Below are 14,450 nucleotides of genomic sequence, written 5' to 3'. Positions count from 1 at the left end.
GTTCACAAAAATGAAGCAAGACTTCAAGCAAGACTATGCTTTGTTTCAGACTGAGGTCTTTCAAGCACACATAATGTGGCTTCTATGAAAAAATGCATAGATCCAGAACATACAATTACTCATCAAATATAAAAAGATAGTGAATTATTGAAGTATCATCACAGACTGTAGTTAACAAAATTGCAGTCTGCTTACACAGTATCTTGGCATTTGTGTAACATAAAATTGTTTGGTTTTTCTGCATTTTAAAAAGCTTGATGACAGGAGGCTGCTCATTGATTTCCAAAAAAAAAAAAAAAACAACAGTAAACACCAAACTCTTCCCTACCCTCCTCACCCCAAAAAATAAAGATAAAAATAATGAAAAAAAACAAAACCAGAGGAAAAGTATTTTGGAGTGCTTGGTTTCAGTATGCACTTTGCCAGTTAGGTTGCATGAACTGCCCACCTTGACCTTCATTGTGACTTAATCATAAAGTATGTGCAAAATGTCACGTGTCATGCAGGAAAACTCTCTTTGGGTGTGCTTTGATTTATTTATTTTTATGTGATGCTCTAGCAAATGTAGCTGTGGGGATCCAGTTCTGGGTCCTACCGCTGGGCCCAGTCCCCTTCAGCCAAGTCAGAGGAAATTTACCTGACAATGTGCAGCAGCTGCTCCAGTCCCAGATCAGCAACTTGCACTAACCTGCTGCTGGGATGACTTTTGTTCTCTTCAGAGGGCAGTTACAGAGAGGAAGACAGTGGCTTTATGTGCATGAGCAGGTATTTTATTGCAGTAGAATAATGCACAGTTGGTACTGAGGTGTATGCATGTGGCTTAGGGATTTTGCTGGACCATATTTGCTCTGACCTTTAGGACCAAGAATCCCTGCCATGTATGTGGCTGTTCAAAGGACCAGTGGTCAGGTCAGACTAATATGTTGGCTATTAGTGTTGGAAGTGTATTTGGTGCATAGTTGCAGCATATCTTATAGTTTAGTTCTTTCTAAAAGAATCTCATTAATGCACAGAAACTGTTCCTAAAATCAGACTAAAGCAGTAAGTGTACATAATTCTTCAAAGCTGCTGCCCTGGTCTGTACCAAACTGCTTCATGTAGTTGCAGGCAATAATGAACACAAGTGGTTTAAAACCTGTGGCTGAGTGTCTGATGGTGTCTCAGTGTCCTAATTACAGACTAGTGAGAATTCTGAACTCCCTGGAGCTAGGTCTTTTGGGAGGTGTGAATGTAGGAAGGGTTTTCTCCAACCTCCTGAGCTCTTTTGACACTTTTTGCCAATCTCAGTGTCTGTTCTGTAGTGTCATTCTTGGGATCAGTGTCTCTGCATTAACTGATTGACCAGTTTACTGTGAGTTTGGAGTATTCTCCCTTTTGTAGAGCTTACATGGAATTGTGATCTGTAGTGGAAACTTGCCAGGGATGTGGCATGAAAGTGGCCTCTGTTTGGCACATGCAGGTGGCTGTTCTGTGGGCTTGTGCATGAACAGAATTCTGCTGAAGGAGGTGACAGTGCCATGAGCACAGTCTGTGTTATATCAGGTCTTGCTGACCACTTAGCTGGGATATGGAAACAGCTGTTGGAATTCACCCACTTCTGTGTAAAGCAGTGGTTTTCCCTTAGCTTAACCACTTGGGGACAGTTGAAGCTAAAATGCCTTTCCTCTTCTGCTTCTCAGCAGTGACTTGCATGATGTGAAGTAGCTCCTTTGGGGAGGAAGTAACCAGTCTGTGATGAGCAGCAAGCAGTTACCAAAATCTGTTTTATGTCCCACGGTAGCCCCTGAATGCTGCTGCCATCTGTCACATTTGACTCTGTCTCATTTCCCATTCCATTTTGAACACACACACAAATGTCTGTGCCCCTCTCTGCCCCTCCTTCCCTGCTCCCCTATTTGTTCTGGCACCTGCTCAAGCTGTTGAGCATGAAAAGCATCCTGGGTTGCTCTGGAACTTCAGACAAGAAGGCCAGACTAGATAAAGGGGAGATGCCTATCTGGACTTCAAGGAAACTACCTCAACTTAAGAGCAACATCTTAAACCACACAGCTTTTTATACTGTGAACTTGTGATTATAGTATCCTAAGTTACAGTCTGTTGACAGATTTAAACTGGTCAGGGTTTAATATATTTGAGATGATACTTGTAAATCTTCACAGAGTTGTCTCCGGAAATAAGACTTGGAACATAGACACCAATTTTTACATAAAACAGTGATAGATGAGAACAAAATAAACACAAATTGCATGGTCATTAAGAGAAAATGTTACAACATAGAGGATATATTGATATTTAAACAGCAAAAGAGCTTTCAAAAATGTGTCACAGGGAAAAGTTATGTTAGTTCAATGTTTTGTAAAAATAATTTACTTGTTATCACTCATACCTGCATCAAACAGTCCCACAGCATTGCATCAGTTGCTTTGACATGAGTGAAATAAAGTCCTATGATTCCCAAGTTCATTGGCTATTCTACCTAGTAGTTGTCAACCTGCTTTATGGCACAGATATTTTAAAGGCTGGCAACTCCCCTGTTTGCAGTGTTTGGGGATTAAACTTAGTCCTTTACAAGATTATTGTTCTTTAAAATTGAAAAAGCAGAAATCATTTCTTAAAGAAAACAGAATGCTTAGCAAGAGAGAAAAATCAGTGTCGGGTTCTGCAAGTGCTGCTATCAGGTTGGTTTTTTCTTTGTATTTACTTTTTTTTTTACTGTCATGTGCTTTTGAAATGTTGCTATGCATAAGATAGAAATGTTCTCGTTAGGCAGATTTCAATCATCAAGTTTCAGAGCTTAGAATGCAGTCATGTCTTGGCTACTCCTGCTGGAACTGTACACTTCTTTCAAGTGCTTATTTTCATATATGCCAAGGATTAGATATAGAAGCTCTCTTACTGTAAGTTAGCAGTCTTCCAGAATTATGAATGTATTAATGTCATCTGTGCTGTATTTTATTACTTTTTAAGCTATCTCAAGTTTTAAAAAGCAATTGGCTTCAGTACTTAAGAAAATGTTTACATCAGAGCAATAGGTAATGAGGACTTCACAAGGCACTGATCTGTGCTGCTTAAGCTGTATTTTGTGCTTCTGGCAGGTATTGATGATAAAAGATCTAAAATAAGTACCAAGAACTATCCCTTGTTGCAGAGAACATATTGGATTCCAGTCTCTGAAATTAAATTTCCATTCCAAGGAGAGGGTGATTAATCAAGCTTGGAGAGCTTAGAAGAGCAGTGCCTGCCTTCCTGTTGAAACCATCTCTGTCTCTTCCCTCTATAATCAGTAATGTAAATGTGGTTTGACCTCCTGTTCTGTGAAGCTCTAGTAATTTTCTGACTAGGTGAGGAAGTACTTTTGTTCTTAGAAAGTTTCTTTTCTAGGAACTTTCTATGCATCAAGCATCATCATCTGAACTGCTGTTATCTTTTCAAACCCTGTGTTTGGCTTTATCATAAACCAAATGTAAATGCTACTGTTGGGTTTCAGAATAGTAGGGCTGAGTGCTCTGAAGTGTTGTCACCTGCACAGTACTGCACTGCATGTAATTCATGGCCAGGGGAAAGGAGAATAATTCTGTGTCACCAGAATTTGTGGTAAAGAACTTCTCTCAAAGTTTCTAAAGCAGGTGAGTAGATTGTAATGTAAATAAATACCTGCCAGCCCTCCTTGATGTAAGTGCTGTTGGTATTGCCAGACATAGCCCAAACTTATAAACATTTTCAGATAGGAAGCAAAGCATTAAATTCATATAAACTCATTTTTCTAAAGAATGAATACTTCCTGCTTCAGAAGTATTTCCCAAGCGTAGAAGGCTCTTCGTGTGGAGTCAAATTGTATTCAAGATACCAGCAGTTATGGGTGTGTCCTTGTCACTTATTCTTGTTGCTGCTCTAACATTTATCCTTTGTCTCCATTCCAGTTTCCCTCCCCTGTGTCATTGTTGAAGGCTCTGTATGATTTCTGGCTGTGTTTCCCTCTAGTAAGGTCTGGCAGGAAAGGACGCCGGCGGGTGTTTAGTCTGTCGGAGGCTGACAGTCACGGTGGACACTGGGTTTAGGCCTTCCAGCAGCAGCTGCAGCAGAAACTCCCGCAATACCCACTCAGGCAGGTTCCTCCATAAGCCTTCACAAGCCCATAATAATCAGTAGAACATATTTGCTTTCCATGCTGACAGCAGTGACAGTGAGGTAGGAAACTGAAGAAAGCACTGTAATATTTGTCTCTACATTTTGTTTTGGGAGAACTGTAAATCAATAAGGATCTGTTCCTGAAAGCCTTGTCTGCAGCTTCTCCCATGTCTCTGGGCACTCGTGCCAAAGGTGGAAATTGTGCTATCAAGCCTCCAGCTTCAAAGCAGCCATGTCTTCATTTGCACAGGGCAGCCCTGGCTGTAGTGAAATTGAGTAAACACAGGCTCCTGAATGGACAGTAATGCAGGTCCTTGGCCAGCAACAAGAAATCTCTTTATAGCACAGGTCAAATGGACAGGCATTCAGCATAAGACTGTCCCTGGACTCTGATGGCACAAGCTTAATATTTCTGTGATCATCAGATTCTGGCAGATGACTTTATGGACTGTCCTTACCTGAGGAGGTGAGGAGGAGGAGCAGATGCAAAAAAATATGGAAATACACTCCAGATGACCTTTGTTATATAATCTGTTTAAACTTGTATCTGATTTTCTTTTCTTTTGTTACTGTCATGGCATGAAGATATTTTACTCTGCTAATATTTTATAAACACCCTTTTTCATCTTTACAGATTTAATTTGCAACTTTTTGCCGAATGTCTTGTAATTTGTATTTTTGTTATCCTTTCATAGTATGTTGCTATGCAGCTTAGGACACTTTTCTGTGGATGATATTCTTTCCTTTTTCTGTTCTTTTCTAAGTTCTTTCACAATAACCCTTCTAAACATAAGTTAATATAACAAGTTGAGTGTTTTAGTTGGTTTTTTTGCTGTAACAGTAATCTTGGTAGCATTAAAGAAGTGCTGAAAAACTTGTAAGGCTCTGCATCGAAAGAGAGCTAATAATACCCCAAACTTGCAAAATTACACCTTGTTTTCAATAAGTATAATAAGTTTGGAGGTATGGAAGGCTGTTTGTTAGAGCTCAGTATTAAAATCAAAACTATTTTAAGAAACTGACTTCTCTCTCCCTGGTTTTGTTGCAGATTTGGCATATATTTTGTGCCAGAACACACTTGCCTAAGTACATCGAGGCTGGGGAGAGATAAATAGAAATGCTGTTTTCTAGTATTAGGTGATAACCTTTTGATATTTAAGAGCAGAGCATATCTCAGTGACTGGTGGTTATATCCAGGGAAAAATTACAAATTTTATTTCTATCCAAAAGTCAAACTGGAACAAAATGTTGGGAGTTTGGGTTTTTTGAAAGCCAGTTAGTATTTTTATATATAGTATAAAGGGAAATTCCAGATAATAAGTAGAGAAATTAATCTGTAAACATGATGAGTATGTGAAACTCTTTAGAACCAAGAGCTTGGTACCTGCTTAAAGACAGACATTCTTGTGAGCCCTAGACAATGTTCAGAACCCTCCCTCCTCCACCCTTTTGTGTGTTGGGATTTGCTTTCTGATCATTTTGGCAGTAGTGCCTCCCTGGGTTACAGCAATTGGCCACTGTTCCCTGAAATTCAGTGCCACAGTGATGGAAACCAGGCTGGCAGTGACTAAAGGCATCCTGAGAGGAGAGAGACTGGCTTCTAGCAACATAAATAACAGCTGGAGGGAAGCAGAGGAGAGCTCTGATCTTGTATTCTCTACAAATGCTGCCACTGAAATACTGGGCAGCATATTCTGCTTATGGTTTTTGATGTTTTTATCTTTATTCTTAACATTTTTTGAGACTTTTGTGTAGAAAGTTTGGACTTCTTAACTCCAGATACTTTTTAATGAAGACTTTTTCCAAATACTTTTTGTTTGTGGCATTGAGATGGGAGTCACTTTAGCATTAACTTAGAACCTACCTGTAAAGATTTGGGAACCAAAACATGCAGCATAACAAAAGAATATAATGTCTTTCATCATTTCAGTAAATGCAATATTAAGAAAAGACATTGATATTCTACTGGGAGAGGGGAAGGAATGATTTAAGAAATGAAGTGTGGATTCAGAAGTTAAATAGAAATGTGCTGTATACAACATTCTGAGCAGAATGCCATTGGTTGATAATACCAGAACGCCTCAGGTTTCTGAATCCTGAATTTGGGTGACTACTCATGCTGTAGTATAAGTAAGATTCAAAAGTTATCTTGGCAAAGAACATTTGATGTCATTTTAAGATTGTATAGATTCAAAAAGCAGATACTCACTGTTCTGTGCATACTGAAATGTTAGTGTTTAGCTTGGAATTCAGAGAAATGAGCCTGTATTTCATTGTTTTAGCAGTTCATTTTCCATGTGATTCTTGCATCACTTCCTCTGTTATCAGTTGCTACACTCTCACTAAAGCTTCTTGACAGATGAAGAATCTTCAGGGTTACTTTGAATCTGTCCTTATAGTTCAAAAATAACCACTGATGTCTCTTTTATTTAATAGTAGACTTTTTTACCATCTAAAAATCTTGTTTTTGTCAAAGCTGGAAGCTTTAGCCACCAATTCAGCAAAAAGTACATGTGAATGGTTTTTGGAATGAGAATACACCATTGTTTGGGTTATCTTACCAGAAAGGTAAAAAAAAATCAGTCATTTTAGTGTTATCCGCTGATACCTTACTGATACTGATACCCATTCCATTCTCTACTTTGCTTTTCCTTTTTGTTTTTTTATCCCCCCTTTGTCTTACGTTCATGCTTTCTGTTCTTTTCCAGGACTAATTGGAATCATAATGAAACGGAAATATTTTTAAGGTCACTGTGTATTAAAACCATAACTTAATTCTTAGCTTCTGTATTCACTACATTGCCTTGTAAGCTTTTCTGCAGATTCCTGTACACTTGAACACATGCTGTTTCTTACAAAAGCTTTAAAACTGGTCTGTCTTGAAGCTGGATACCTGTTACTTTAATGGCATCTATTATTGTAGTCTGAAAAGAAAAAAACCTGACTTTTCTGGGCATACTTGATCTAAGGCTGTATCACCTCATCCTGTCCATTCCCTCTCCATCCTGAGCCAAATGAACAGCTTGCTTGACAGTTCACTAGGATTTTTAGGGGGAAAAGACAGCACAAATAGCTACCATTAATGTTGGAGGGTTTTTTCATAAAGTAGGAGGTGCAGCAGCATATCAGTTTTCTGTAGCATTTATGCTTATTCTCAATTTTGAGTTTTGGATGCTCCTTGCTTAGGAGGATGAGACCCCCCATGTCTCAGAAGGCTGTGCAAAGCAGGCCTCTTGCAGCACCTTTCAGTAGCAGTAAGGAAATGATCCTCCTTCCTCTTCTGCCAGAATTCTGCTTTCTGTGGTTGAGGTGTCACTTAAATGTCAGTCTGGAGGATGAATTAAGAGAATGGCTTCCAAATTTTTGTAAGAAACAGGCCACCTTTTGGGATGGCTGGCTGTAGAGTGGTTCTTTAGTTTTTTCTTTTATTTCTAAAGATCTTCCTGGTAAGGGGTAGCGGGTTCATTTTAGTTCATACTAAATACTGGAGAGGTTTTCTTTCCCTCAACTTGCTCTCTCTAAGAATATTTCTAATATTGATACATATTCTAATACTAAATGGTTCCTAATTAGAGCATAATCCTACTGGCATTTTAGGTTATGCCTTTATAATATTTTGGTTTATTTCTAATTACTAAAATGTGGATGTGTAAGCATAGTGCTTCACAGAACTGTATTTTCTACCCAGTTTTTCTTGAATAATGGTGTATTGTTGGTCCTAATGTGCATACTGCCTTGAGTATTGATTGTTCTTGGTGTTTTCTTTTCTCAGATGATGCTTCAGCTCCAGAGCAGCCTCTGACGGCCAGTTCCGGTCAGACGATGTTGAGTGATGAAACTCTTTCAGCTGTTTGCAAGTCCAGCAGAAATGCTGTAAAACCCAGTGACACAGAAACAGCCAACCTGTCTCCCAGCCTGATTCCTGCACAGCAGCCCACAATATCCTTACTCACAGATGACAGCACGGACACGCTGAGCGTGGAGTCGCTCACACTGGTGCCACCAGTGGATCCACACAGCATCCGAACATTCAGCTGCATCCCTCAGGCCTCTTTGCAGCCTCAAGTTGAGGTTGACAAGGTAAAAGAGGTAGAGGATGAAGGTTCTGACTAAAGCCACCATGCAGACTGTAATAAACAGTGAGGGGAGTGCAACCAAATTGTGATTTTTTTTCCTCTGGGAGTGCAGATACTTCTGGAGGCCTGAGAGGCCTCAGGTCCACGTGAAGGGACCAAGTGGTGACAGAGAATGTCAGCAGTTTTTAGAGCCAACATCGGATACTCAGCATATCTGAACTGGGGAAGAGAGAAAAAACCAATCCAGATTCACAAGTTTGGGGTTTTCCTACCAGTTTCTGTTATACAAGAACATGAACGTGTTTCAGAGGACCTGCTGCCTTTCTAATAGGAACTAATTAATTGTAAAAGGTCTACAGTATTATGGCAAAGTGAAGAGACTTTTGGATACCCAGCTTCATGGTACTGCATTGTTATGTCTCTGAAATGGGAGACATGCCATTGACCAGAAAAAAAATTATATATTATAGGACAGAGGTAAAACTTCCATTTGAGTCAGGATGTGGTTTTTCAGTTTGGTGTTTGGTTTGGGGTCTTATTTGTGGAAGAGGGGTTTTGGGGTTTTATTTGGTTTTTTTTTGGTTGGTTGGTTTTTTTTTTAATCCTAATCTTGTTCATCTTTTGGAGGTCTGCACAATACCAGCAGGCTTGGCCACATTCAGTATTGTCTTTGTAGGACTCCAGACTTAAATATTATGTTTTCCATATGTAATATTTATTTCAAGATTTGATTCAAAGTTAAAACACAATGCTCGTTCAAATTAACATAAGGGATTTTTGAGACTACTTTAGTCTTTGTTTAGCTGCCTAGAAAGGAATGTAAAATGTTTTAAAAGATTGCTATAGCTTGTTTGTTCACTTCTGACAGTCAAATTGCTACACATCTGAGGAGTGGTGATATCCCTGCAACTAAAAGACAACTTCAAGAAGCAGACAGAAGCAGTTTTACTCTAAAGAGGTTTTTCACATTTTTCATAGTCATGTAGGAAGAAGGTCACCATATCTAACTGATAATTCCTTTGCAAGTCTGATCTCAAAAGGTATTGTTTATTTTTTTTTTCCTGTCTGGGATAGTATCTCAGTTAAACAACATTAAACATACATAAAAGTGATTCTGAGTTAACATTACTTCCTAGATCCTGACACCAAGCTGACAGAAAAGGGAAAGATGTTTCTTAAAGTTTGGAATGTTTTTTGCTGATTTGATACATAGTTTAACACGAAAGGAATTTAAGATTTTTCATCAATTTCCAAGTAAGTTCATTTAAGTTAATAGTAAATTGAGTAGCTTGTCATTGCTGTTCTGTTCTTAACACTGAGTTGGCAATTCCTCAGAGGAGGGCTGCTGTTTACTTGGTGTTGATTTCAGTCACCACTGCACTCTACTGGCATTGAGTTCTTACCAAATGGGTGAATCTGCAAAGTTTTTACCCACTTCCCAGTTGCTTATTGTACCTTTTCCTGGCTGTCATATATATATATGTGTATATACATATAGGTATATATATGAGATTGACTAATTCACAGGTACCACTTTTCTCACTTTTTCTGTCTTCTCCTTCACATAATAATTGAATCTTTGCCAACTGGGTATATGAGGTGTCTGCTACTGAATGCCAGTAATTTTTCCCCCTATTAACTTTTTCATGCAGTTTTGATTTCTGTGACTTCTACTTTATCTCAAATTGAATTAACGGATACTCTGCCCCTTGCAGAGTGGTCCAAACTCTAAATGAACTCACAGTTAGGTGTCCTCAGCACTGCAGTGGATTTTGTGTGAAAATCTGGCATAACTGGAATAAGAACCCACTTTTTGGGTTTTTTGTCTCATGCTTAGGATAAATTTGCACTCGTGCAGTCACTGTTGCAGCTAATGTGCATGTACCTGAACAAGCCTAGGCACATCAGTAGCAATCTGGGCACAAGAACCACATGAATTTTTATTAGCTGAACTGATTGCAGTCTAGACTTTCTCTAAAATGGTGCAGCATTACACTGTAGTCTCAGTAACATTCTGAAGACCATTATAAAAAATGCCTCACTTAATTAGAAAGCATTTTATGTTAGTTATTAACCTTAGATTCTTGACCTAGATTACAGAAAATATGACCGTGCAGGCTGAGTTCCCTTAAATAGAAGTAATTTTAGACTGGGAAACCCTGATCTTAATTTATCTTATTTCAAATTCAGTTTTAGCAAGATTAGGCCCATGCACAAGGAGTCTCTTCAATGCATATGAATAATCTCACCCCTGAACTGTGCTGCACAGGAAATGGGGCAAAGGGAAAGAAAGTTGACTTTGTGCTTTTTATTACCTTTGAGTGGCTTTTAAATCTCATGGTCACTTGTCTAGTGAGAGCTTCACAGGAAATTACTTAGATACTGTTATTAGGAAAATAGAAGAATAGGTCTGCTGTTAATTTGTGATTACTTCAAGCAATCCAGGAATTCAGTAATTGCCCTGGAACTGAGTGTCATTTCACTAGCAGTAAAATAAACTTCATGCTTGAAGACATAGGTAAGCTATCAGACAAGCAGGTTAAACTGAGTGTGTAAGGATGAAGCCACCTCCTAAGAGTATAAATTTCCCTGCTGTGCTGTCAGTCACTCTGGGGTGCTGCTGTCAGTCACTCTGGGGTGCTGCTGTCAGTCCTGCAGGAGACAGGGAGCTGCAGAACAGCCTCAGGAGCAGGGGCACTCACCACCAGGGAACAGTGGTGAGAAAACCCACACCAAGCTAAACATTCTGCCCTTGTCTGCACTAACCAGCTGAAGTGAAACTTGTTTTTATAAGAGCATTGCCCAGGCAGGCAGCTGCTGTCTGGGAAAAGAAATGGTTTACTCCTGTAGTTGGATCAGAGATCTGCAGGGAGATCAAGGCCTTTTGCCTCCAAGGTAATTGGTCTTCTTCTTTCAGACAGCCTGATGTAGCCATCTAAATATATGTTGAAAATTCCCTTCTTAACTGCTACTGTCCTTCTTGAAAGGGTTTTTTGGTGTGTCCCTGGTTTACCACCACTGACCTACCTTAGGATATCACTCACCTGGGCACTGCTCTTCTATTATCTAGCAATCTTTGGAGAAGTTCTCCTGTGCTTGCCTGCTGTGTTTCTCTTGACCTTTCCCAGCATTTGCAGCATGAATTAGAAACAAATAGAATAACTCTTCCCATCTCCTATTGGATTCTGAAAAGCAGAGGGTGATCCAAGCAGGGCTTGCTAGGGTGGGATGTTTTTAGGGGTTGGGAGGGGAGTAGTTCTTGGGGGTTTTTCTGCTGCTCAATACTTGAGCAGCAACAAAGACATAGGAGATGCAGTTCTTGACTGAGTCTCAAACAGAGGGTTCTTTCATATGGAAGCATATTTTTATATTACATTTGTACAGAATTTTCCCTATTTTGATCTCCCAGCATTTTTAGATTTGCACGTTGCTCAGTTTCGATTTCTTTTGCAAGGTGTTATAAAAATATATATTTTGTGTTTGTTAATGTATTATAAATGTAAAGCTAAATTTTGGTTGTCTAATAAATGTGCACTGTGGTGGTATCTGGTTTATTGTTTTGTTGACTTGAATTGATTGGTTCTTAATATGAAAAGGAAAAACTTGTCATTGTTGGGGCTGTCTTGTTAGCATAAATAAATGTGTGGAGTGCATTTATTTTAAAAGTAACTAAAAATGGCTTAAGCAGGTAATGACTAAGAATACTTGATACAAAAGTTAAGGTCCAGACTAGTTCACAGGATTCTTTTAAGATCATAATCTGAAGATTCAGGAGATTTTTTTTTATCTTGTTTCCCATTACTTTTGGTTATGGATACTCATACTAAAGTGAGTTTAAGACACAGTAATTGCAATCTTGATAGTATTTATGAGATCTGAGGGTTAGTGTTTGGCTGCATTTAAGGACTAACTGTGGCAAAAGTATTTACAATGAACATGAAGATAATTTTTTTAAAGATTGAGAATACATTTAAGTGTGCAAATTTATAGACTATTACAATGTTTAGGAGCTTTGTTTTGCCCAGGGACAGCACTAACTATACATTGTCACAATTTCAGGAAACCCTCTGGAAGCATTACAAACTTTAGACAGTAATTTTAGGCATCTCCACTTGTAAATAGCTGTGTTGTTATTTTTGTTGCAAACTTTTTCCTTCATTTTTAGCTGCTTTGTAAGTTTCATTGTTTTCAGTGCAAAGAGGTAGAAATGTATTTTTCTAGAAGAATGAATGTACCTGGGATTTAAGCACTACAAAAAGCATTTAATGAACACGGACTGTCCTCCTATGAAATATATTTCAGTAAAGTTGTCTGAAATGTAGTTCATTTGAGGAAAAAAGTCCTGAACATGTGCATACATTTACATGGAAAAAAAGCCCAAACATGGTGTGAATTGAATTCTGAAATGTCTTTCTACAGGCAATAAGTATTAATTATTTAATGTAAGTTATGTTAGACACTTGGAGTTATGTGATATCTTACGTTAATTTAAAGAACAATGTAACTAAGCATCTGGGAAGGGAGTGGAATTAGAAAATATTGGTGTATGTTTCTGAAATCCAGACTTCTGAGTCTGTATTTGCTGGCATTGAGAATTTGTTGTGGCTATTGACAACCTGGACAAGAACAAGGAACAGACCTTTCTTTGTAAATGGAACTTGGCAATAAAAATGGTGTTACTAAGAAAACTTCTTCTCTTTCATGTGCTGCTGCATGCATTTGATACACAAGGACATCCACGAGCAGTGAAAGGCAAAATTTGCAGAACCTTGCTTTTATTTAGAAGAATGTTGTGCATATGTGACTGTTAGGCATTTTCATCTTTAAGTCAGGGTAATTTGCATTGTGTATGCATGAAAGAGATAGCAGGAGGGGGAGCAGAAACAGGCCTGGAAGGGTAATGGAAAGAAGATGAGACCAAGGGTTAAGAGAGCCTAGGCAACATTTAAAATATCTATGAACCACTTTGAAAGTGCCTGTCGTGTGTGATTTCTTCCCCAAATACATGCTTGCACCCTCTGCCTCCTTCTCTGGTGCATGTTACCAGTTCAGTATGTGGATTAAATCCAACCAAGTTATTAGTTAGGTTCTTGTTAATTAGCCTCTACATCTATAGGAATTCATCACAGTCAATATACATTCCTTGGGAAATGTTATTTCTCAAAATAGTCATTGCTCCAAAAGCTTTCTTTGGAAGAAATTCAATTACATTGTACATCAGATAAGCAAGCTTAGGTATCAGAGATAGGAGACAACACTGTGATTTACTCTAAGATGCAAATATTAAATCATGGTGTATTGTGGAAAATGAGCTAAAATCTGCTCCTGGCAGCTGAACTTCCTAAATTTTGCCAGTAATACTGCTTTAAGGATGCCAGTTTGTGGCCAGGAAGGTCCCTTCCTTCATGTTTGAAACTGCTTTGTGGTTCTGTATCCTGACGCTTCAGAACTCTTGCAACCTTTTGTCATTTTTCCTGTGTCTCTACTAAACCTTTCTAGACTCTAAACCTCTCTAGAGTCAGATTGAGCCTCTTGACTTGAGTTAATAATGATCAGAGAGGGAATGAAAACACAGCCTCCAAACCCCTTCTCATGCTGACTGGATTGAAAATTACCTGGACAGAAATGCACTGCTGCATTAGTCCACTCTTAGTCCCCAGAAACATCTACATGTGGCAACTTGAACAGTCCTATAGTGGGTGAATCCACATCTTTATCAGCAAGATCATTTCAGCATAGTTATAAAAATAAGTGAAACTCTGTCAATACATATGTCTTTGTCAAAGTAATTCTTGGCTAAATAAAGATACAGCATTTGGAGATTCTCTTTGTTCTTTGACACTTAACCTTTATTTCCATGTCAAGGAGGGAGTTCTTTGTGACTTCATGGATGCAGCTGTTGGGACATCCATGAAGTCACAAAGTTGGGGCAGAAGAAACCGCATTTCTATTCTGCTGTGTTAGAGTTTATGTGAAGACAAAAGCTGTCTTGGTACTTTCTGGTGATCTTGAATATGTGCTGCATACAACTGGCAATAAGAGATGGCTGTTTATATGAGTGTGTTCCCTGAAAATTCAATTGAATTTTAAACCCATACATTTAATCTCTCACATAAGGAGAAATAGAGGGAGTTACAGCACATGGAGTTGCAAATTTCCAGTAGAAAAATTGGAAGAAAGCTTTCAGACAAGTGTTCACACGCAGTTAAGGCATTTGAGCTGATGGGGAGTAAGGCAGTCTGGTTG

General features: G+C 38.7%; 1 protein-coding gene across 8 annotated transcripts in view; it reads left to right on the top strand.

The window, feature by feature from the left end:
• The window catches only part of CLEC16A (C-type lectin domain containing 16A), a 60,136-nt gene extending 47,254 nt beyond the window's left edge, over nucleotides 1-12,882 (top strand). For 2 of the 8 annotated variants that reach the window (XM_030957939.1, XM_030957938.1), the window contains 2 exons: nucleotides 3,986-4,105; nucleotides 7,901-12,882. In XM_030957939.1, coding sequence (XP_030813799.1) covers nucleotides 3,986-4,105; nucleotides 7,901-8,241 — 461 coding nt within the window. In that variant the 3' untranslated portion in view covers nucleotides 8,242-12,882. Of the gene's footprint in view, nucleotides 1-3,981; nucleotides 4,106-6,836; nucleotides 7,806-7,900 lie in introns of those variants that run through there. The other 6 variants (XM_030957942.1, XM_030957941.1, XM_030957946.1 and 3 more) reach the window with 5 other exon arrangements.
• Nucleotides 12,883-14,450: the final 1,568 nt, after the last annotated feature.

Source organism: Camarhynchus parvulus, chromosome 14 (assembly GCF_901933205.1).
Source record: "Camarhynchus parvulus chromosome 14, STF_HiC, whole genome shotgun sequence".
Classification (NCBI taxonomy): domain Eukaryota; kingdom Metazoa; phylum Chordata; class Aves; order Passeriformes; family Thraupidae; genus Camarhynchus; species Camarhynchus parvulus.
Note: the sequence above shows the minus strand (reverse complement) of the source record. Positions and strands in the feature narration are given on the sequence as shown.